The following is a 17467-nucleotide window of genomic DNA, read 5'->3' as shown; positions in this document are numbered from 1 at the left end:
AGCTATTTACATGGAGTTAAGAATCTGAGGAAGACAGGTATGTCACTAATGGATCAGATCTGAGCTACCACAAACTTTGACCCAATCCACGAATCAGCAAGATAACCTCATTCAAAAAAAAATTGCATATTATCATATGCAACTTAGTAAGACTGCTCTTTTAGAACATATTGCGAGAATGAATTATCTTAAAAGAAATTATCTCAAAATCAACCTTAATAGTATGTGGATTCCTTAGCTGTGAACTGGGGAAAGATTTCCTGACTAACAATGTTCTCCTGAATTTCCCCAGCTATGTGCTCTGAAAGGCAGTAAATCAGAAATACCATTTTATGACAATGTACTAAGGTATAGTTCAACTTTATACAAAAACCTGAAGGTCTATCCCTATAAAACTGTGTATGAAGTTTCCCACCATCCCTCTAATTAATTCCAATGTCTTCAATTATGGCAACTGCAGTGAATATCTTTTTTGTAAAGCAGAAGAAAGCTATTAGGCCCCAACAGATACTTAATATCTATGCTTAGCACTGTGGAGAAAGTACATTCTTAAAAAACAAAACAAAACAAACAAACAACAAAAAAAAAACCCACAAAACATAATTGGGACACACTCTTTATTTACCAGGTCATTAAACTTAGAACTATTGCAGCCCATGGCACATCTACTATACAACAATTGGCAATCAGTCAGGAAAATACTGTGCAAAACTAGGCATCATGGCTGAAACAACATAAAACCTTGCTCTCCTATAGACAATGGAGTTGAAAACTGGAGCCCTTGCATCTAGCAGCATTACCATAAAATAGTGAAAGCAGCAGGAAATCCAAGGCAGTAAGTCTTATGAAAAAACCCCACAGGCTGGAGAATTAATTGAAACAGATAGAGGCATGCTTAGAACATACTGAAAAGATTATACTAACAGCAAGAAAGAGATAAGGACAACAGATCAGTAAGACCTCAGAAATACACTCCAAAGTAACAGATTCTAAAAAGTTGAGGAACTGCAGAACAGAACAACTAAAACAATGTAGAGTTACCAAGAATTACAGCATGTACTTGACAGAGTCAGAAGAGCACCATAAAGTTGTATTTGAAAGTACTAAAAGCTTAATAAATTACTCAGTAGGATGCTGATCAGAAGCTACAATAGTGGGACCCAGAGGAAACAAATAAATGTTAAGGGAAGAAAATCGACTCTTCAAAATAAGCAGAGCATTAACAGAAATACCTTTGAACAGGAGAAGCAAGCTGGCTGAACTTAGATTTTTGTGTTGCTCAGAAAAAGGCAAATAAATGTTAGGAAAACATTTAACTAACAGTTGGTTAAGAACAGGAACTATGCTGCTGTCCCCATAGAAAGTTGAAATTTGTTTTCATCTTGAATTCACACTAAAAATCTCCCCCAACAGGACCAGAATGCAAAATTTGGAAAATGTGGTGTAACACTTTTTTTTATAACTTATTCTTTAAAATATCCCAGCACACAATGTTCCATTTTTTTGTGCAAGGACATCTCTTTAACTAGACTATCTTCCTTAAACTGCACTGAATGTTAATAGGAAACATTGTCTTATTTCGCAAAATGTTATGTGTAAATTAACCTGATGAAAGGACACAAATTCACTCCTAGAGTAAGTCAAAATTAATTTAAAATATATAGTAACGACACGTCATGAACTGTCTACTTTCTTGGAAAAGAAAATCAAACACAGAGCCTAAGCATTCTGATAAATATTTTCAAATCTGAAGGGCAAAAGAGTAGGCTCCTCAATCTAATCTTAAAATCAGACCTGCAATATACAGTTCAATTTTCATGAGTTCTGTCATTCATAACTGCAACAAAAGTTTGGGATGAAAAATCTGCACAACTGTCAGCACATCTTAAAATGAATTCATTATTCTGGAAACCTGGAAATTATTTTTGTAATTGATTTTTTAAAGTTCACAGGTTTCAAAATGCTAGCAAAACACTTTTCTTTAGAAAGAAGTAGGGAAAAAGTTCCATTTCAGTCAGATAGTCTGTAAACTATAAGCATTTTCCTTCATATCTTTTATTATCTGAAAGGATGTGTTATCACTAGATTTAGTATTGGGAGATAGAAGTCCCAATATCAGATTTGTATTGATACATACTGATAAAGATGATGTAGACTTTATGTAAAAGTGAGCATACCATAAGCCTTAAGCATGTTTGATTTTAAGACTTCACATTCACAGTCATCATGGTCCTAAAGCAAGTACCCATCTATCCAAGATACATGAAGTTAAAAAAACCTTCCTTTGTTGCATTGCTAGACAAATCCAAGATGAATAAAAAGGCAAGTCATTCCCTATTTCTCACCATGTCCGGAACTAAAAGACTTAAAGTTCTAACTCTGTTTCTTACATTGTGATTATCAACACATCTGTTAGCCTATCTATTTACCTTCCACCTAGCTGGATGTAATAGTGTGGATTTTCTTCTGTGTGAAAGTGCCAAGCCTAGTACTCACACCTCTTCAGTTTGAACATAAAAAAATAATTGGTCTGTCTGGGTGTGCAATTCCTTCAGTGTATTCTTGTGACTGATGAACTACCAACCCACGCATAGAATACGAGTGCCTTTTTGAGTACAATGAACAGAGTAACAAATTAATCCACACCAATCTCATTAAGCTCTGCCCTACTAAAATCCTAAATCCATTGAGAAAGATACATTATATAGAATGAATAGAACTTTCATGTTATTATAGTAGACTGAGTGTTTTTCACAAGTACGTCTGAGGTAACAAAGAAAACACACTATACAGTTTAATAAATAGCACTCCACAGTCAGTACCGATTTTCGTATTACTATGGTTAAACTTTCTTGTGATCAGCAAGGGGATTACTATCTTCATTTTATTAAAAATATAGAAAACAATGCTTAATTTAAATTCTTGAAAAGTCAAGGGAAGAAAAATAAAAATGAAAAATTAATGGAACAGTTCTGAATAAAGAAACCATTAAGATGACAAGACTCTCTTCTATTAGTAGTAATTTCACTTAGTTTCTTTCAATGCACACAAATTCTCTTATAAAACTACACTGCATTTTGTAGAATCAAAGCGACTACATACTACTGAATATAAATTTGAGATTATGCATGTCAGACATTTTTCATATTTTAAATGCTTGTCCATATTTAAAAATGCAAAGTGATTTAATACTTTCTATAAAATCGAATGAATTTAAAGTCAAAGGTCATTCAGTGACAAATAGTCACTTCTAATTGCTATACTAAATAAAATATAACAGACAGTTCAGCTTGGAATTAAAAAAAGCCCTTTATCTACAGAGAGAAGCCCCACTACAGGTAAGTTCTGCAATGTGGTGGTTTTGTACTTTTGCCTGGTTTCCCTGAAAACACACCTTTATTAAGGCACTGAATCTGCTTTAAGGAATAGTGAATTTAATAATTGATTTTTGAAACAAACAGTTTACGTCTCAACAATATGCTATGAAAGCATGCAGCAAAATGCTCTTTTCTGCAGCTAAACATTTGCATTAATTTATGGTGAAATAAACATTTTTTCCTTAACTATGTTAAAGAAGTCAAGAATAGTCTTCCAAAAACTTGCATGTTTTGTAATTATGAAAGGACATATAGATTGTACATTCTTCAACATATTGTAACATACGTATTATTCAGCATTTCACCACAGAAAAGTAAAATATAAGTGAAAGATTTTTTACTTATTTTTTTTTTCCTACAGATAGAGGGTTTCTGTCTTTTTTTTGAGGAAGGAAATTGATCCTACAGAAACACAAGTAAAAATGCATCTCAGCACATTGCAGTGTAATAATTATGACTACTGTTCTATGCACAATTATTCAGTGATTAATTTAGAAAATTATTAGAAAACAGTGGATTGAAAAGAGAAATGAGGTAGGTAGTAAAACACTTAACAAGGTCAGACAAAGTACTTAGATGTATGTCTGTTTTTTATGCTAAGATTCAACAATGGGTAAGTATCAAGATACAACTTGAAAAATCCACTATCAACTCATTTAGCAGTGTGTGATTTTGAATATGTTTTTATGTATTTCATTATAAAATTTATTTATAGCAGGGAAATGTTAATTGACACCTAGTACTCTGAGTGAACATTTTCACAGATATTACTAATTTATATTTTTTCCCTAGTGCCCAGTTTATTCTCTTAACATCTCTACTCTGGTCATTTTTGTGTTGAAATGAACATACACACTTGCATGTGTTCATGCATTTGTGCAAATATGTATGAAATAATTTAAAGGCATCCAAAATTCTACAGTTTGAACTGAGACAAAGAGAAAAGCATACCTTTTCTGGATCAGTTGTTGTAATGACCCACACACAGTGTGCGTTGTCTTCATACTGAACTGGATAATTTGGTGATGTAATAATTCCACTTGGTCCACGTAAATTAGAACCACATGTTCTAGCTAAAATGATAAGCAACAAATCAGATTGCTTTTGAACAGTTTCTCCGTTTAAAATAAACCTTATAAAATCACCATAGCATCATTAACAACTTGCCGTGAAAGTATTATTATGCTGATATATTCTATAACAATCTACCTTTGAAGATGTTTGACCCAGTCAAAAAAATCCTGGAAAATGACCTACAGAGGAAGGAAACCTGCACTTTTTAATTAATCGGCCCATTTACATTATTTATTCTTACTTTATGTAAATTAATTTCTCAAAATTATCATATCAATATTCTATTTAGAGAGAGATTTACCCTCTCCAAGTAGGATGGAGGGACCCTTCTATGCATGAACATAAAAAGGGCCAGTATGTGTTCTCCTTCATGATTTCTCCATGTTTGGGAAAAAAAAACAAACATGCATCACAATGTTTGACTCTATGTAACAGCATATCCTTAACCCAAACTTGAACTTCTGTGGTGTCATAGGTCTTTACACTAGATGAAATAAAATTAGAAAGAAAAAAATATAAAAGGCAGAAACCTGATTTTTGTAAAGCACAGATTCAATTGTTAAACCATCATATTTCTGGTACTTTGGAAAATTTTAGTTTTTGTCTTTCTCTGTGGCTGCCTCCATTTTGAAGAATGACATATGAACATTTCTTTACCTCACAGACTTGCTGGGAGGAGGCCTGATCTTCTGCACTAATATTAGTGTGACTGGTACAAATAGAAAACAAGGGAACTAGAGGAAAATTAGATTCAGATTTTCTACCGTTCCATCACAATCAGCTACCAGGACTTGGTCCTTTGTTACTATGTTAGAGACTAAACTTTGAGAACTAACTATAACTCCATATCTAGAGTGATTCAGCTAGGACCCAGTTTTCTGTGAAAATATGTTTGTGATAGAAACTGTCTTAATATAATTCCACGAATTTCACTGAAGTCTCAGACACATCACATAGAAATCTTCCATAATGATCTCAGTAGATGCCAAAAAAACCCCTCATCCACATGGGTAATTCTACCAAAGCGTCACTGACAATTCTAACAAGGTGTCTGTGCTTAACATGGAAAAAAAGAATTAATCACATTTAAGTATGCCACTGTTTGCTGCCTACTACCAAATCAGAAAGCTTGGCATATTGCTGCTGTATCAAGCAAAATATATTCTTTTAATTACCAGAATAACAAGAGCAGATTCATAGGAGTTGAAATAGAGGACATTCTCATTCCAGTAAGGGGTAGAAGCACCATACCTCCACCACTAGCAGACAATTAATATTCATTAATTTCTTTTCAATTCATCTTGCTACAGGTCTGCTACAGTAGGAACTAATCCAGAGGTGCAACTTTGTAGCAATAAGCTTCTGAATACAGTTTGTACCTTCTCTAGCTATCCACAAAGAAGAAAGGCTGGGAAACATCTCTCTTTCAGGTCTTTTTTCAGTCAAGCTGTTATTCTCTTATCTTTCTCCTATTTGAATTCCAGGGAAAGGAGAAAAAAAAAAAGGGGGAGGGGGGGGGCGGGGAAGCAAGAGCTACAATTGAAGTTCTGCCCAGAGGTCTGTTTAAGAAATGAAATTAATGCAAAACATTGCACAAAAATTGTTAGATAGCCTCATATATCACTTACAGACAAGAATTAATTGCTGTAAGGTTTCTGTGTTGAATTCAAGAAAACTGCGAACATTTATATTAGCACCATTCAGTTCCTGAGGGCACTAACAGGCCTAAAGCTGCCCTGACCAGCCACACCTGGGGCCTCCTGCCACTCCTTGCTGTGGGCCCAGGGCATCTATTTCAGGGTGGGATTGAACTATCAGTCTCTGCATGAGCAATACCTCAGGAGGAGCTGCCTGCAGTTCCACCACAGCCATGCCTGTACTGCTTACAGGCTTTGCTGATCCTGACCCCCATCCAGGCTCTGATGCCTTGGGCCTGGCTGGGGCCTGGCCACATCCCCAGGGAGGTGCCCAGTGTCCAAGGCTGGGGCTGCCCCTGCTCTGCCCTGTTCCCTGCCTGGGATAGTGACCCCGCTGTTCCCAGGTCCCAGGAGACCCCCAGCCCCTGCTGTGCCCTTGCAAGTAAGTTTGTTACATGGGCACTGTTTAATGTAAATAATGAAGGAACTTGCCACCAAACAGTAAGATGGTTCCTGTGACTATTCATCAGCTTCATAAATTCTAAACTTTTTTAGTCACCATTCTGGGGTAAATGCAAAGTTCAGCTTCTTCAGTAAGTCTTATAAGCCTGAAGTCATTATGTTCACAGTAGTTCCATGTAGTTTATCAGCTTTTCCACTTTAAGTTAACAAACATTTAGAAAATGTGATAAACAGTTCTTTGAACTGTGTATTTTATTATTAAATCCTTGGTACGAGCAACATGAATACTGGCATCTTGAAGGAGATAAAAAAAAAAGAAAACACCAAAGTGAGTAGTGGAGTTGTGTAGACACATTATTCTGCAGTAGTGTGAAACCAAGTACTGAGAGGGCATATTTAGATTTTTCATTTAGATACATTGAGCTAGAGACACTGAACTTAAGAGACACTTATGAATCACAGTTGCTTTGCTGTTCTGGAAAGAGTAGGACTTATAATTTTTATTTATTTTTTACTATGTTTTAGATTGTCCAGTCTTTAAATGGATATGCCTATGTAATATTACCTATGTTACATACGGTTTGTAACAATTTATCTAAGAGCTGCCTTTATAGACTTTTCATCAGGTTTGACTGGAATGGAGTTAACTTTCTTCACAGCAGCTTTGTATGATGCTGTGGTTTAAATTTGTAACTAGAACAGTCCTGATAACACACCAGTGTTGTGTTTATTGCTGAGCAGTGCTTGTACAACTCACACTGCCCTGACAGAAAGTAGGCTTGGGGTGAGCAAGAAGTTGGGAAGGGGCACAGCCAGAATGGCTGATGCTAAATGACCAAAAGGGATATCCCATACCATACAACAACATGGTCAGCAATAAAAGCTCAGGGAATGGAGGAGGAAGCGGGCACATTCATGGTTTGCCCAGAGGTAGTGGAGGCCCCATCCCTGGAAACATTCAAGGCCAAGTTGGATGGGGCTCTGAGCAACCTGATCTAGTTAACGGTGTCCCTGCTCACCACAGGGAGGTTGGGCTAGATGACCTCTAAAGGTCCCTGCCAACCCAAAACATTCTATGATTCTGTTCTATTCTGTGTTTACAGGTTTGTCTTCCTAAGTAACCATACTTGTGCTGAGGCCCTGCTTTCCAGGAAACGGCTAAACATCTGCCCCCTAATTGGAAGTAGTGAATAAAATCCTTATTTTGCTTTGGTTGCATGCACAGCTTTGCTTCATTTATTAAACTGTCTTGATGTCCACCCACAAGTTTTCAGCTTTCGCTCTGCCAGTTCTCCCCCCCATCCTGCTGGGGGTGAGTGAGCACGTGGCGGGGTGGGTGCTTAGCTGCTGGCTGGGGTCAACCCACCACAACTGTTTACACTCTTTAATGAAGAAAACATAATTTACAAATATATCACATATGTAATTATGCAAGTTGAAAAATCTATTCTGGCAACAGGAGAAAATATTTTTCTTTGGGTATTATGAAATAACTAGGTAATGAAACCTTTTTTTCTAAGTAGATGAAATTTATGTAAGTGAGGGTATGTTTTAGCTTATTCTCGAACAAGCAGAAGTTTGGGTCCAGGTGTTGCAAATCCTTCCCTCCACAGTCTCTCTATCATTTGCTGCCCTAGTAACTGGCATTCAGCATAAGATTTTGTGAGTACAAGAAGTATCTCTTTATCTACCTCAAAATGGCAAATAAAGTATATAAAACAATTTGTATTATATCTTCTATCTTTTTTGCTTTTTTTGCTTTTAATTCATGGTGGTGTTTTTTCTTGTTTTCCAGTGTCTGTTCTGACTAGGTTGCCTGGTTCTAGGAGGACACAAGGCAAGCACATTTCTAGGGCTAAGCCTTTCATTAATATGTACAATCCAAATGCGCAATCCAATTTAATTTTTCTACAAATAAAAAGGAAAAGTTCTGTAAATACATACTCTTTATTTTTCCTACATATATTCCTCAGTTCTGGAGTACTTTGACAGCATTTGCATTTTTTTCTGTGCTTTTATTGCAGGCAGTAGATTGCAATAGAAAAACATACAAACAAACAAAAAGCCGCCCTCACACTTCTTAAAAGCAGGGTTCACACCATAATGAGAAAACACGTAGAAAAGAAGTCAAAAGGTTAGGTCATTGTAAGGTTGAAAAAAATAGATGAAAGAGAAGGGAATTTACCAAAAAATGAAAACTATGTAAATAGCTGGGACTGACAGGAAATTAATTAGAAAAGTTTAACGTACTCCTAACTAACTAGTTCTACTTAAAGTATGTTTAACATGACAAAAAGAAGATTAAATTAAATGAAAACTATTAAAAGGAAGTTAGCTCCCTGAATTGATACAGTTTCTGCATCTTTGCTTGTGTGCTTAAAGCTACAGAAAGATCTTTGGATATATATAATCATATATATACACATATACCCATACACATATATTTATGATATATTTTTTTTTTTTTGCTTTGTTTTGAACATCATTTTGCTGAATTGCTAAACAGAAATTATAAACTAGCCTTCCAAACTTCAGGAAAAATTCCAAAGAATAGCACCTACCTCTGCAAATTGGCCTGTGGTCACTCCACGCAGCCAGTGTATCTGTCACTCTCTGACAAGTGATGCTCTTAGAACCCTGCAGCACATAATTATCTTCACAGGAAAACTGCACACTTGCACCCACCCTAGGAGACAAATGGGAGGAAGAACAAAAGAATTAAAAGATGTTTTAAATATCACCCACCCCACCCCAAGTAAATGTAAATGTCACCAAATTACAGTATTTCTAGGTCCAAACGAAGAATTAGGGTGGGAAATTCTTCACCATCTTTACTATATTCATAGAAAAACCCTTATACTATAGGGAGCGGGTCTACTATTTAGTCTGTCCACCTTTTAAAGAAGTAAGGTCAGAAATATAAAGCAGTTGTGATACTAAATTTCATCCTTTAAACTATGACTTCAATGAATACATTGAGAAGTATGTTTTTTAGGAAAATATATAATGACTGTTCTTTCAGGCAGCAAAATTTAATTCAATATAATTTCAACTTCTCTATATTATTTTAAATGAGCGAATAAGCAGTTAGATATGGTAAGTGGTCAACAAGTACAACCAGCAAATAATTATTCCATAAACTGTAATAATTCGTTTAATATTTCTCATCTTCTTGAAACCTCCTGTTAGAAATTATGCTAAATGATAACTTTTCTTAGGGCTGAAATATGACTGTTACAGTTGCGTCTCTTTGGAATGATTTATAACTTTATTATTTTTTTAAATAAAAAAGATATTTATGAACAATGCTGACCAATATTTATGTAAAATTAAAAAACAGTATATAGTTACTGTATACTTCAAAGAGACCTTTCCCAAACAGTATTTACATTTCTTCTTCCATTTATTGCTTGTGATGTTCTTTATTCCCCATCATAATCAACCAGGTTTGTTGTTTTCTTGCACTTTTAGATCTGTATCTGATAATCACATGTTGTGAACTAAGTGATCTCAGAATCAGAATAGCTTAGGTTAGAAAAGGCCTTTAAGATGATACAGTCCAACCATTAACCTAGCACTACCAAGTCCACCAACTAAACCATGTCCCTAAACACCACATCTACCCATATTTTAAATACCTTCAGAGATGGGGACTCAGCACTTCCCAGGGCACCCTGTTCCAATGCTTGACAACCCTTTCAGTGAAAAAATTGTTCCTAATCTCCAATCTAAACCTCCCATGGCGCAGCTTGAGGCCATTTCCTCTTGTCCTATTGCTTGTTACTTGGGAGAAGAGACTGACACCCATATCGCTACAACCTCCTTGCAGGTAGTTGTAGAGAGATAAGGTAAGGTCTCTCCTAGCTTCCTTTTCTCCAAGCTGAACAACCCCAATTCCATCATCCCCTCCACACAGGATTTGCACTCTAAATCCTTCATCAGCTTTGTTGCCCTTCTTTGGACATGTTCCAGCACCTCCATGTCTTGTAGTAAGGAGCCCAAAACTGAACATAGGATTCAAGGTTCAGCCTCACTACTGCCTAGTACAGGGCAACAATCACTTCCCTAGTCTTGCTGGCCATGCCATTCCTGATACAAGCCAGGATGCGATTGGCCTCCTTGGCCACCTGGGCACACTGCTGGCCCATATTCAGCTGGCTGCCAACCAACACCCCCAGGTCCTTTTCTACCAGGCAACTTTCTAGCCACTCTTCCCCAAGCCTGTAGCATTGCACGGGGTTGTGGTGACCCAAACGCAGGACCCAACACTTGGCCGTGTTGAACCTCATACAATTGGCCTCAGCCCATCAATCCAGCCAGGCCAGGTCCCTCTGTAGAGCCTTCCTACCCTCAACCAGATCAACATTCCTGCCCAACTTGGTGTCATCTGCAAACTTACTGAGGGTGCACCCGATCCCTTTGTCCAAATCATTGATAGAGATTGAACAGAATGGCCCCAACACTGAGCCTTGGGGAATACCACTTGTGACTGGCCACCAACTGGATTTAACTTCCTTCACTACCACTCTTTGGGCCCTGCCATCCAGCGAGGTTTTACCCAGCGAAGTGTATGCCTGTCCAAGCCATGAGGCAGCCAGTTTCTCCAGGAGAATGCTGTGGGAAACAGTGTCAAAGGCTTTAATAAAGTCTAGGTAGACAACACCCACAACCTTTCCCTCATCCACTAAGTGGGTCACCTGGTCATAGAAGGAGATCGTTGCCAAGCAGGATCTGCCTTTCATAAAACCATGCTGACTGGACCTGATCACCTGGTTGTCCTACATACAAGCCACGTAATGGTGCTCAAGATGATCTGCTCCATAACTTTCTCCAGCACCAAGGTCAGACTGACAGGCCCGTAAGTTCCCTGGATTCTCCTTCCAGTCCTTCTTGTAGATGGATGTCACATTTGCTAACCTCCAGTTCCCTAGCACCCACCTCCCTGATTAGCCAGGACTGCTGATAAATGATTAAAAGTAGCTTGGTGAGCACTTCTGCCAACTCCCTCAGTACCCTTGAGTGAATCCTAACTGGCCTCATAGACCTGTGTGTGTCTAAGCGATGTGGCAGGTTGCCAACCATTTCCTCTTGGATTATGGGGGCTTCATTCTGCTCCCCGTCCCTGTCTTCCAGCTCAGGGGGCTGGGTACCTGGAGAACGTCTTGATGAAGCAGACTTCGAGTTTGGTCTTTCTAAGTCACTGAGTTCTAAACACCAGGGGATTGCAGTTGGAAAGTTCAATGTTTAAAATTGCACTGTAGAGAACAGCAAATAGAACCTAATTCACTAACATCCAGCTCATTCCTACCCTTCAAGAACAAGTCTTCTGTTAGTTTCACAGGGGATTTCACAAACTATACTGTTCATCATTATTATGATGTATGTCTATAGTTTTTTTCATGAAATGTTAATAGGATCCTTTTTTTATTAGTTTTAAAATTTGATTGTGATGTTCCAAATCTAGGAAAGCTTTAAAAAATTCTTAACATTTGGTTCTTGAGTTATTAAATATGAAAAAATCAGAAGGGTACAGAGAATATTGACGCTTTCCTTCAGTAGTTCATGGGAAATGCATGAAATCCTTGAAGAGTAATATAATTTTTAAAAGTTGTATTTATTTTCTATTTGTCATAATCTACTATCCTTCAGAATATTCTTAAAACCCTTAGAAAAACAGACCAAGCATGACTCCAAATACATACCTCAAATGAATAAACAATTTTTCTTATTGGTAAAGAAAATATTAGTGCTAATTAATCTGACATTTTAATGGTCTGAACACCTATTTTTTAAATGCATTTTTTCACATTTTCTACAATTATGAGCTCTGATATTTTATTATTTTTTTTTAAGGAAACGGGAAACAACCAACCAGTTACCTAGCTGTGATAAATGTAAAATGAGAATTGAAGTATTTAAAAATCATATTGGATAAGCACTTTCCCAAAAGTGTAATGATGTGTGAACCAACATGAAAGCATCAACATTTCCCTGAACTTTGCTACTATCAAGACATGTAAGGAGAACTATAAAACTGTGCATATGCAAAAAATTAGAGTGAAATATAATGTATAATTATGAGGTGTCTGCAATTGCAATTTATAATTTAACATATCTGATTATTCCCCCCAAGAAAGAAAGAAGGGAAAAAAAAAAACTCGGGAGGAATGCAAATATTCTGATGTCTGATGCAGTAAGTGAAGGATTTAATGTTTAGACTGGTGTTTCATCACTACAGCATTATTAAAAAAATATTACTAATGGGTACATAAAATGTTACACACCGATTTAATCTATACACTTATGATGATTCAATTTGTTTCACTATTATTCTGTATAGTATATTATATTTTTTCCCAAAGCTCTGGAAATAGCTTGTATCTAAGGATTAATAATGAGAACTTCATATATTTCACATGGTGGGTATCTTTTGAAATGTTTTATCACAAACTAAGAGAAACAAAATAAATATGCTGACTACAACTTATTAACAAAACCCAAGAAAATCTAGCAAAAATGTGAAATTAAAGAGCTAGGTAGGAACATGAAGTACTCAAAAGCTCCTGATTCTTATAATTCAAGGTGGAGAGAAACCTGAATGCCAGCTATAGGCATTGACATGTACAATCTTTTGAAAGTCATTTCAGGAATTATAATTAAACTTCAGGTAGGCCACAGAAGAGCAGTCATAGGCTTCACCAGAATGTCTGAGATAGTTCTGGATATGGTTTATGTGTGGCTACACTATATGCTAAGCCTGCTTTAATATCAGTTAAGATCCATCCTTTTCAAAGCACCTATTATGAGAAATCAGCTTATGCCATGAGTCTGACAACTGATACTTTCAAGAAAACAATTTTAATGTAGTTTTAATTCTGTCAAGGCTTACAAAAAAAAAGGAAAAAGCCATTGAAAAGTTCTAAATACTTGCAAATGGAGGTACTGACTGTGACACTATAACATTGTATTGGGTTTGTGTGGCAAGGTTTTGGTAACAGTGGGGGCTACAGGTGTGGCTTCCATGAGAAGCTGCCAGAAGCTTCCCCCATGTGCCAGAGCCAATGCCAGCCAGCTCCAAGGCAGAACCGCTGCTGGCCAAGGCCAAGCCCATCAGAGATGGTGGTAGCACCTCTTACATAACATATTTAACCTACCACATAATGAAATATGTGTATATATCTATATATAGTTGTTATATAATACATACATTGCAGATATCAAACTATGTAACTTTAGATGTTTAACAGGACAGTGAATATTGAGAAATCTTAGGTAAGCTGAGTCACTAGAGTATTTTCTATGTCCAGACAATCAGATCCACCTAATAAGCATCTTAGGGGAGCGGATGCACCTGGGCCACACAGTGTACAATAGAAGTCCTTATCTTCTAAGAAACGTCTAGATTGATGAGTTTTTCCATTGATTCTGCTTGAAGGGGACATCCTTTTAAAGCCGTATTTAATTTATTTGATCTGTCATTTCAAAGGAAATTATTACCTCACTTAATTCCCAATTGTTAAGAACGAGTGGTTTTGATTTCTTTTTTTCAAATATTTACCTCCCTAGTCATTGAGCAAACCTGTGGGCACTGGAATTGTTTTGTTTTGTTAATTCTCTGTGTAAACTTTCAACGGGGGGAAGAAATCTATTTCCTCTTTTTTCTTTTTTTATGTTCAGTTCGAACTGCATCAAAGCAAAATTTGTGCTTTTATAAAGAAGGCTAGAATTTGACTGAAAGATGCCATTTTTTAAAAAGAAAAAAAAAAGTGTAAGAAAGACTAAAAATTTCATTTAATTTTAAAAAGCTGTTTTGAAAATTTAAAAGCTTTTTTTTTTACAAGTGTCAGTGGAATTGTGGAAAAAGATTGTATTTTCAAAGTACCACACATACCATATAATATTTAAGGAGAGCTGAAATGTTCTTGTTTATATCCATTTGAGATTTTGTTTAAACAATCCACTGTTTTGAGATCTCACATAAAAATAAAACATGATATTGGCCCCAAATTCTATTGATTATGTTCTCATTCATCTAGCAAAGTCTGAGTTGCAATTTCTCCCTCAAAATGAATCCAAATATCCACTGGATTTTTTTTGAAATCACTAAAAATCACCTTCCCTACTTCCTGAACTGAACACAGTAAAAGCATGGCAGGAGGACAGAATGAAAAGGCTAAGATTTTAATACCTTTTTGTTTGCTTTATGATATTAGAATGAATGCTATTATTATGCTGAAAACGATGAAACCCTTTCCAAAGAACTTGTCATCACTGAATCAGTTGGGTTTCAGACTGTCTGGAAAATAAACCCTCTGCCTTTCCATCAATCCCACTCACAGCATGTCTTTCAACAGATTGGAAAAGATTTTGAATAATGCGCATTTTCACATGTTTTAGTTCAGATTAATATCCACAGTTGTCATTCTCCTGACAAGAACAATAGCTACTTCTGATGTCTATACTTGCCTCTCAGAAAAGAAAAAAAAACATTGCCTTTTTTTTACTCTCCACCGTATTTTCACTACATTGGAGAAATGCAAGCAACAGCAAATATTATTTTCCCTTCTCTTATAGAAGAACTTGATTTCTCATTTCAGGGGAAAAAAATCCCTAAATTCCAACCAAATTCTCTATTTAAATATCATGCTAGATATAGATAGCTAAACTTTTAAGATAGCTAAGCTATGTTTTAAACAGATTTTTAAAAAGTCTATAGTACATGAAAAACAGTTACTGTTGCATAATCAGTTTTCAGATAACAAGTAAGGTTTAGGAGGAAAATAAAATTCTATTGTTTCTCTCAAATAATATTCAGAATTGGAGGTCCAAAACACATGCACAAGTAGTAGTGATCAAAGTATATTAACATGTTTTATTTACCATACCTTATATGATGTTGCTTGTGCTATTTTTTTAGCACCTTATGCATTCATTTAACCCCATGAACAGTAAGATACATTAGGTGAAATGAAAGTATTATCAGAGGCTGCATGGGGTAGAGGAAGGGGGGAATAGCCTTGCTCTGTCAACTGAATAAGCATTGCTTATAAGTAAGCTCCAGATATTTACTATACCTTCAACTCATGTTCATTCAAAAGAGACTGTTCAAAATAAAGTTATATATGTTTTGCAAGGTTCCTTGACATTACATTCCCTCAGATATCTTAAATTACACTTTGAGCTTTAAGGTTCTTTTGGACTTTCCCTCTTCTTGATGTTTTCATGCACTGTTGGGAATATTATTGTTGGGCTCTCCCATGATGGGACTCACACATTTGGATCTTTGGACCTGTTTCACCAAAATTATTTTAGATCCCTTTCTCTTTCAAATTACAGACTACAGTCTAGAGAGGAAAATAAGTAATTCTCTCCCTTACCCTCTTCCAGCTTACCAGTGCTCTTAGACCTGCCAGTCAAAGTGCATGTGCTGTTTTTTTTTTTTTAATTGTTCATATGCCAGTGACTTGGACCATAATTAGATGAGAGCCTGCTTGGCCCACAGTGTATCATGAACACATAAAATCTGTACAAGATTCTAGTCCAGTGCCCCACTCCAAGCAAGTCCAGTTGGAAAAGAGTTCAGGAACTTGTTCAGGTGGCTTCTGAATGCCTCCCTGCACAGAGATTCCACAAATTCTCTGGGAAACTTGCTCCAGTATTTGACTATCCTTATAGTAAAAAATGTTTGTTTGGTTGGTTGGTTTTTAATCCTGATCTAATAGTAATTTACCATGTTCCAACTTATGTCCACTGCCTCTAGTCCGGTCACTCTTCACCTCTGAAAAGAATCTGGTTTTCTCTTCTCTACACTGTCCTGTTTAGTAGCCACAGACAGCAATAGATTATCTTAAGGCTGAGCAAACCCAGAACTCTCAGCCTCTTCTTATGTGTCTGTGCTCAGGTGTGAATTCATGCTATTTTTCATTAAACATTTAGGCTATGGGGTTAACTCTTTCCAGAGATGCTTTTCTCTTCCCATTAGTAACAGAGTGATCCTACATGCTGCCCTTAATTTTTTCAACAAATTATTTGATTTGGATGGATTCAGAAGAAGAGGTATGCTCTGCAACCTTTATGGTTATGAGGAGAGACTCAAGCAGAGGAGGGAAACTGAGGCATGCCTGCACAAATAGTAAAGCAAAATACTCTCCAAAATAGCAGTGGAATTATACAGGTATCCCTCAGGTGAATACACACAGACACTTTCATACATCTTGAGAAAGAGTAGTATTTTAGTATCCCATTTTTACCTGGTGTTCTACCAATTGATATTTCTCTCAACACATCACGCATTATAAAAGATCTAGATAAAAATTACATTTGTTTTCCTAAAACAGCAGACCTTTGGAGAGCAAGTGCATACTATGTTTTCATATCACACAATTTTGCTTGCAGCAGCTATACTTGACAAGCTGAATCAGAATATATAGAACAGGATAATAGTAAACATTTTCTGGACAGCTTGTCTGTCTCTAGCCTATTTATTGAAAAGCTTATTTCATGTCATTATTTTTTAAAGCACATTTAACTGCTGCCCAGTCGCTAATGACTTTGCATATAACTAATTCTCATAATGTTGGGAGTTTTTTAAGAATTCTCAAACTCCTTTGAGAGTAAATGGAGGAAAAAAAAAAAAAAAAAAAAGTAGGTCAGTCAGAAATAGAATAGATTTTTGAATTATTTTTCCCATCAGTTATGCCCTAGCTTGGAAGAGCCTTGATTCAGGAGCCATGTTTGATTAACTTGCTTTCTGGAGTTGCAGAGAACTTTGCACAATTCCTTCTAATTCCTATGAAGTTCTCCTCCCCATTTGTTCTTAAGTCTGGCTGTCCATTCCCTGCTGAGCAATTTATAAATCTCTGCATGAGCTGGAGGCTCCCACCTCCTTCCTTTTGACCCTCTTCTCTGCCACACCTT

At 36.4% G+C, this 17467-nt stretch overlaps 1 protein-coding gene across 1 annotated transcript in view; it reads right to left on the bottom strand.

Moving 5' to 3' along the window:
* The window catches only part of CSMD1 (CUB and Sushi multiple domains 1), a gene marked incomplete at its 5' end in the record, with an annotated part of 480927 nt that overhangs the window by 399803 nt on the left and 63657 nt on the right, over nt 1-17467 (bottom strand). Inside the window, 2 exons of the mRNA XM_009646490.1 lie at nt 4329-4450; nt 9112-9236. Of these exons, the coding sequence (XP_009644785.1) occupies nt 4329-4450; nt 9112-9236 (247 nt within the window). The remainder of the gene's footprint in view (nt 1-4328; nt 4451-9111; nt 9237-17467) is intronic.

This window comes from Egretta garzetta, unplaced genomic scaffold (genome assembly GCF_000687185.1).
Source record: "Egretta garzetta isolate BGI_Z169 unplaced genomic scaffold, ASM68718v1 scaffold601, whole genome shotgun sequence".
Lineage (NCBI taxonomy): Eukaryota > Metazoa > Chordata > Aves > Pelecaniformes > Ardeidae > Egretta > Egretta garzetta.
The sequence above is the reverse complement of the archived record's forward strand: the minus strand, read 5'-3'. Positions and strand labels throughout refer to the sequence as shown.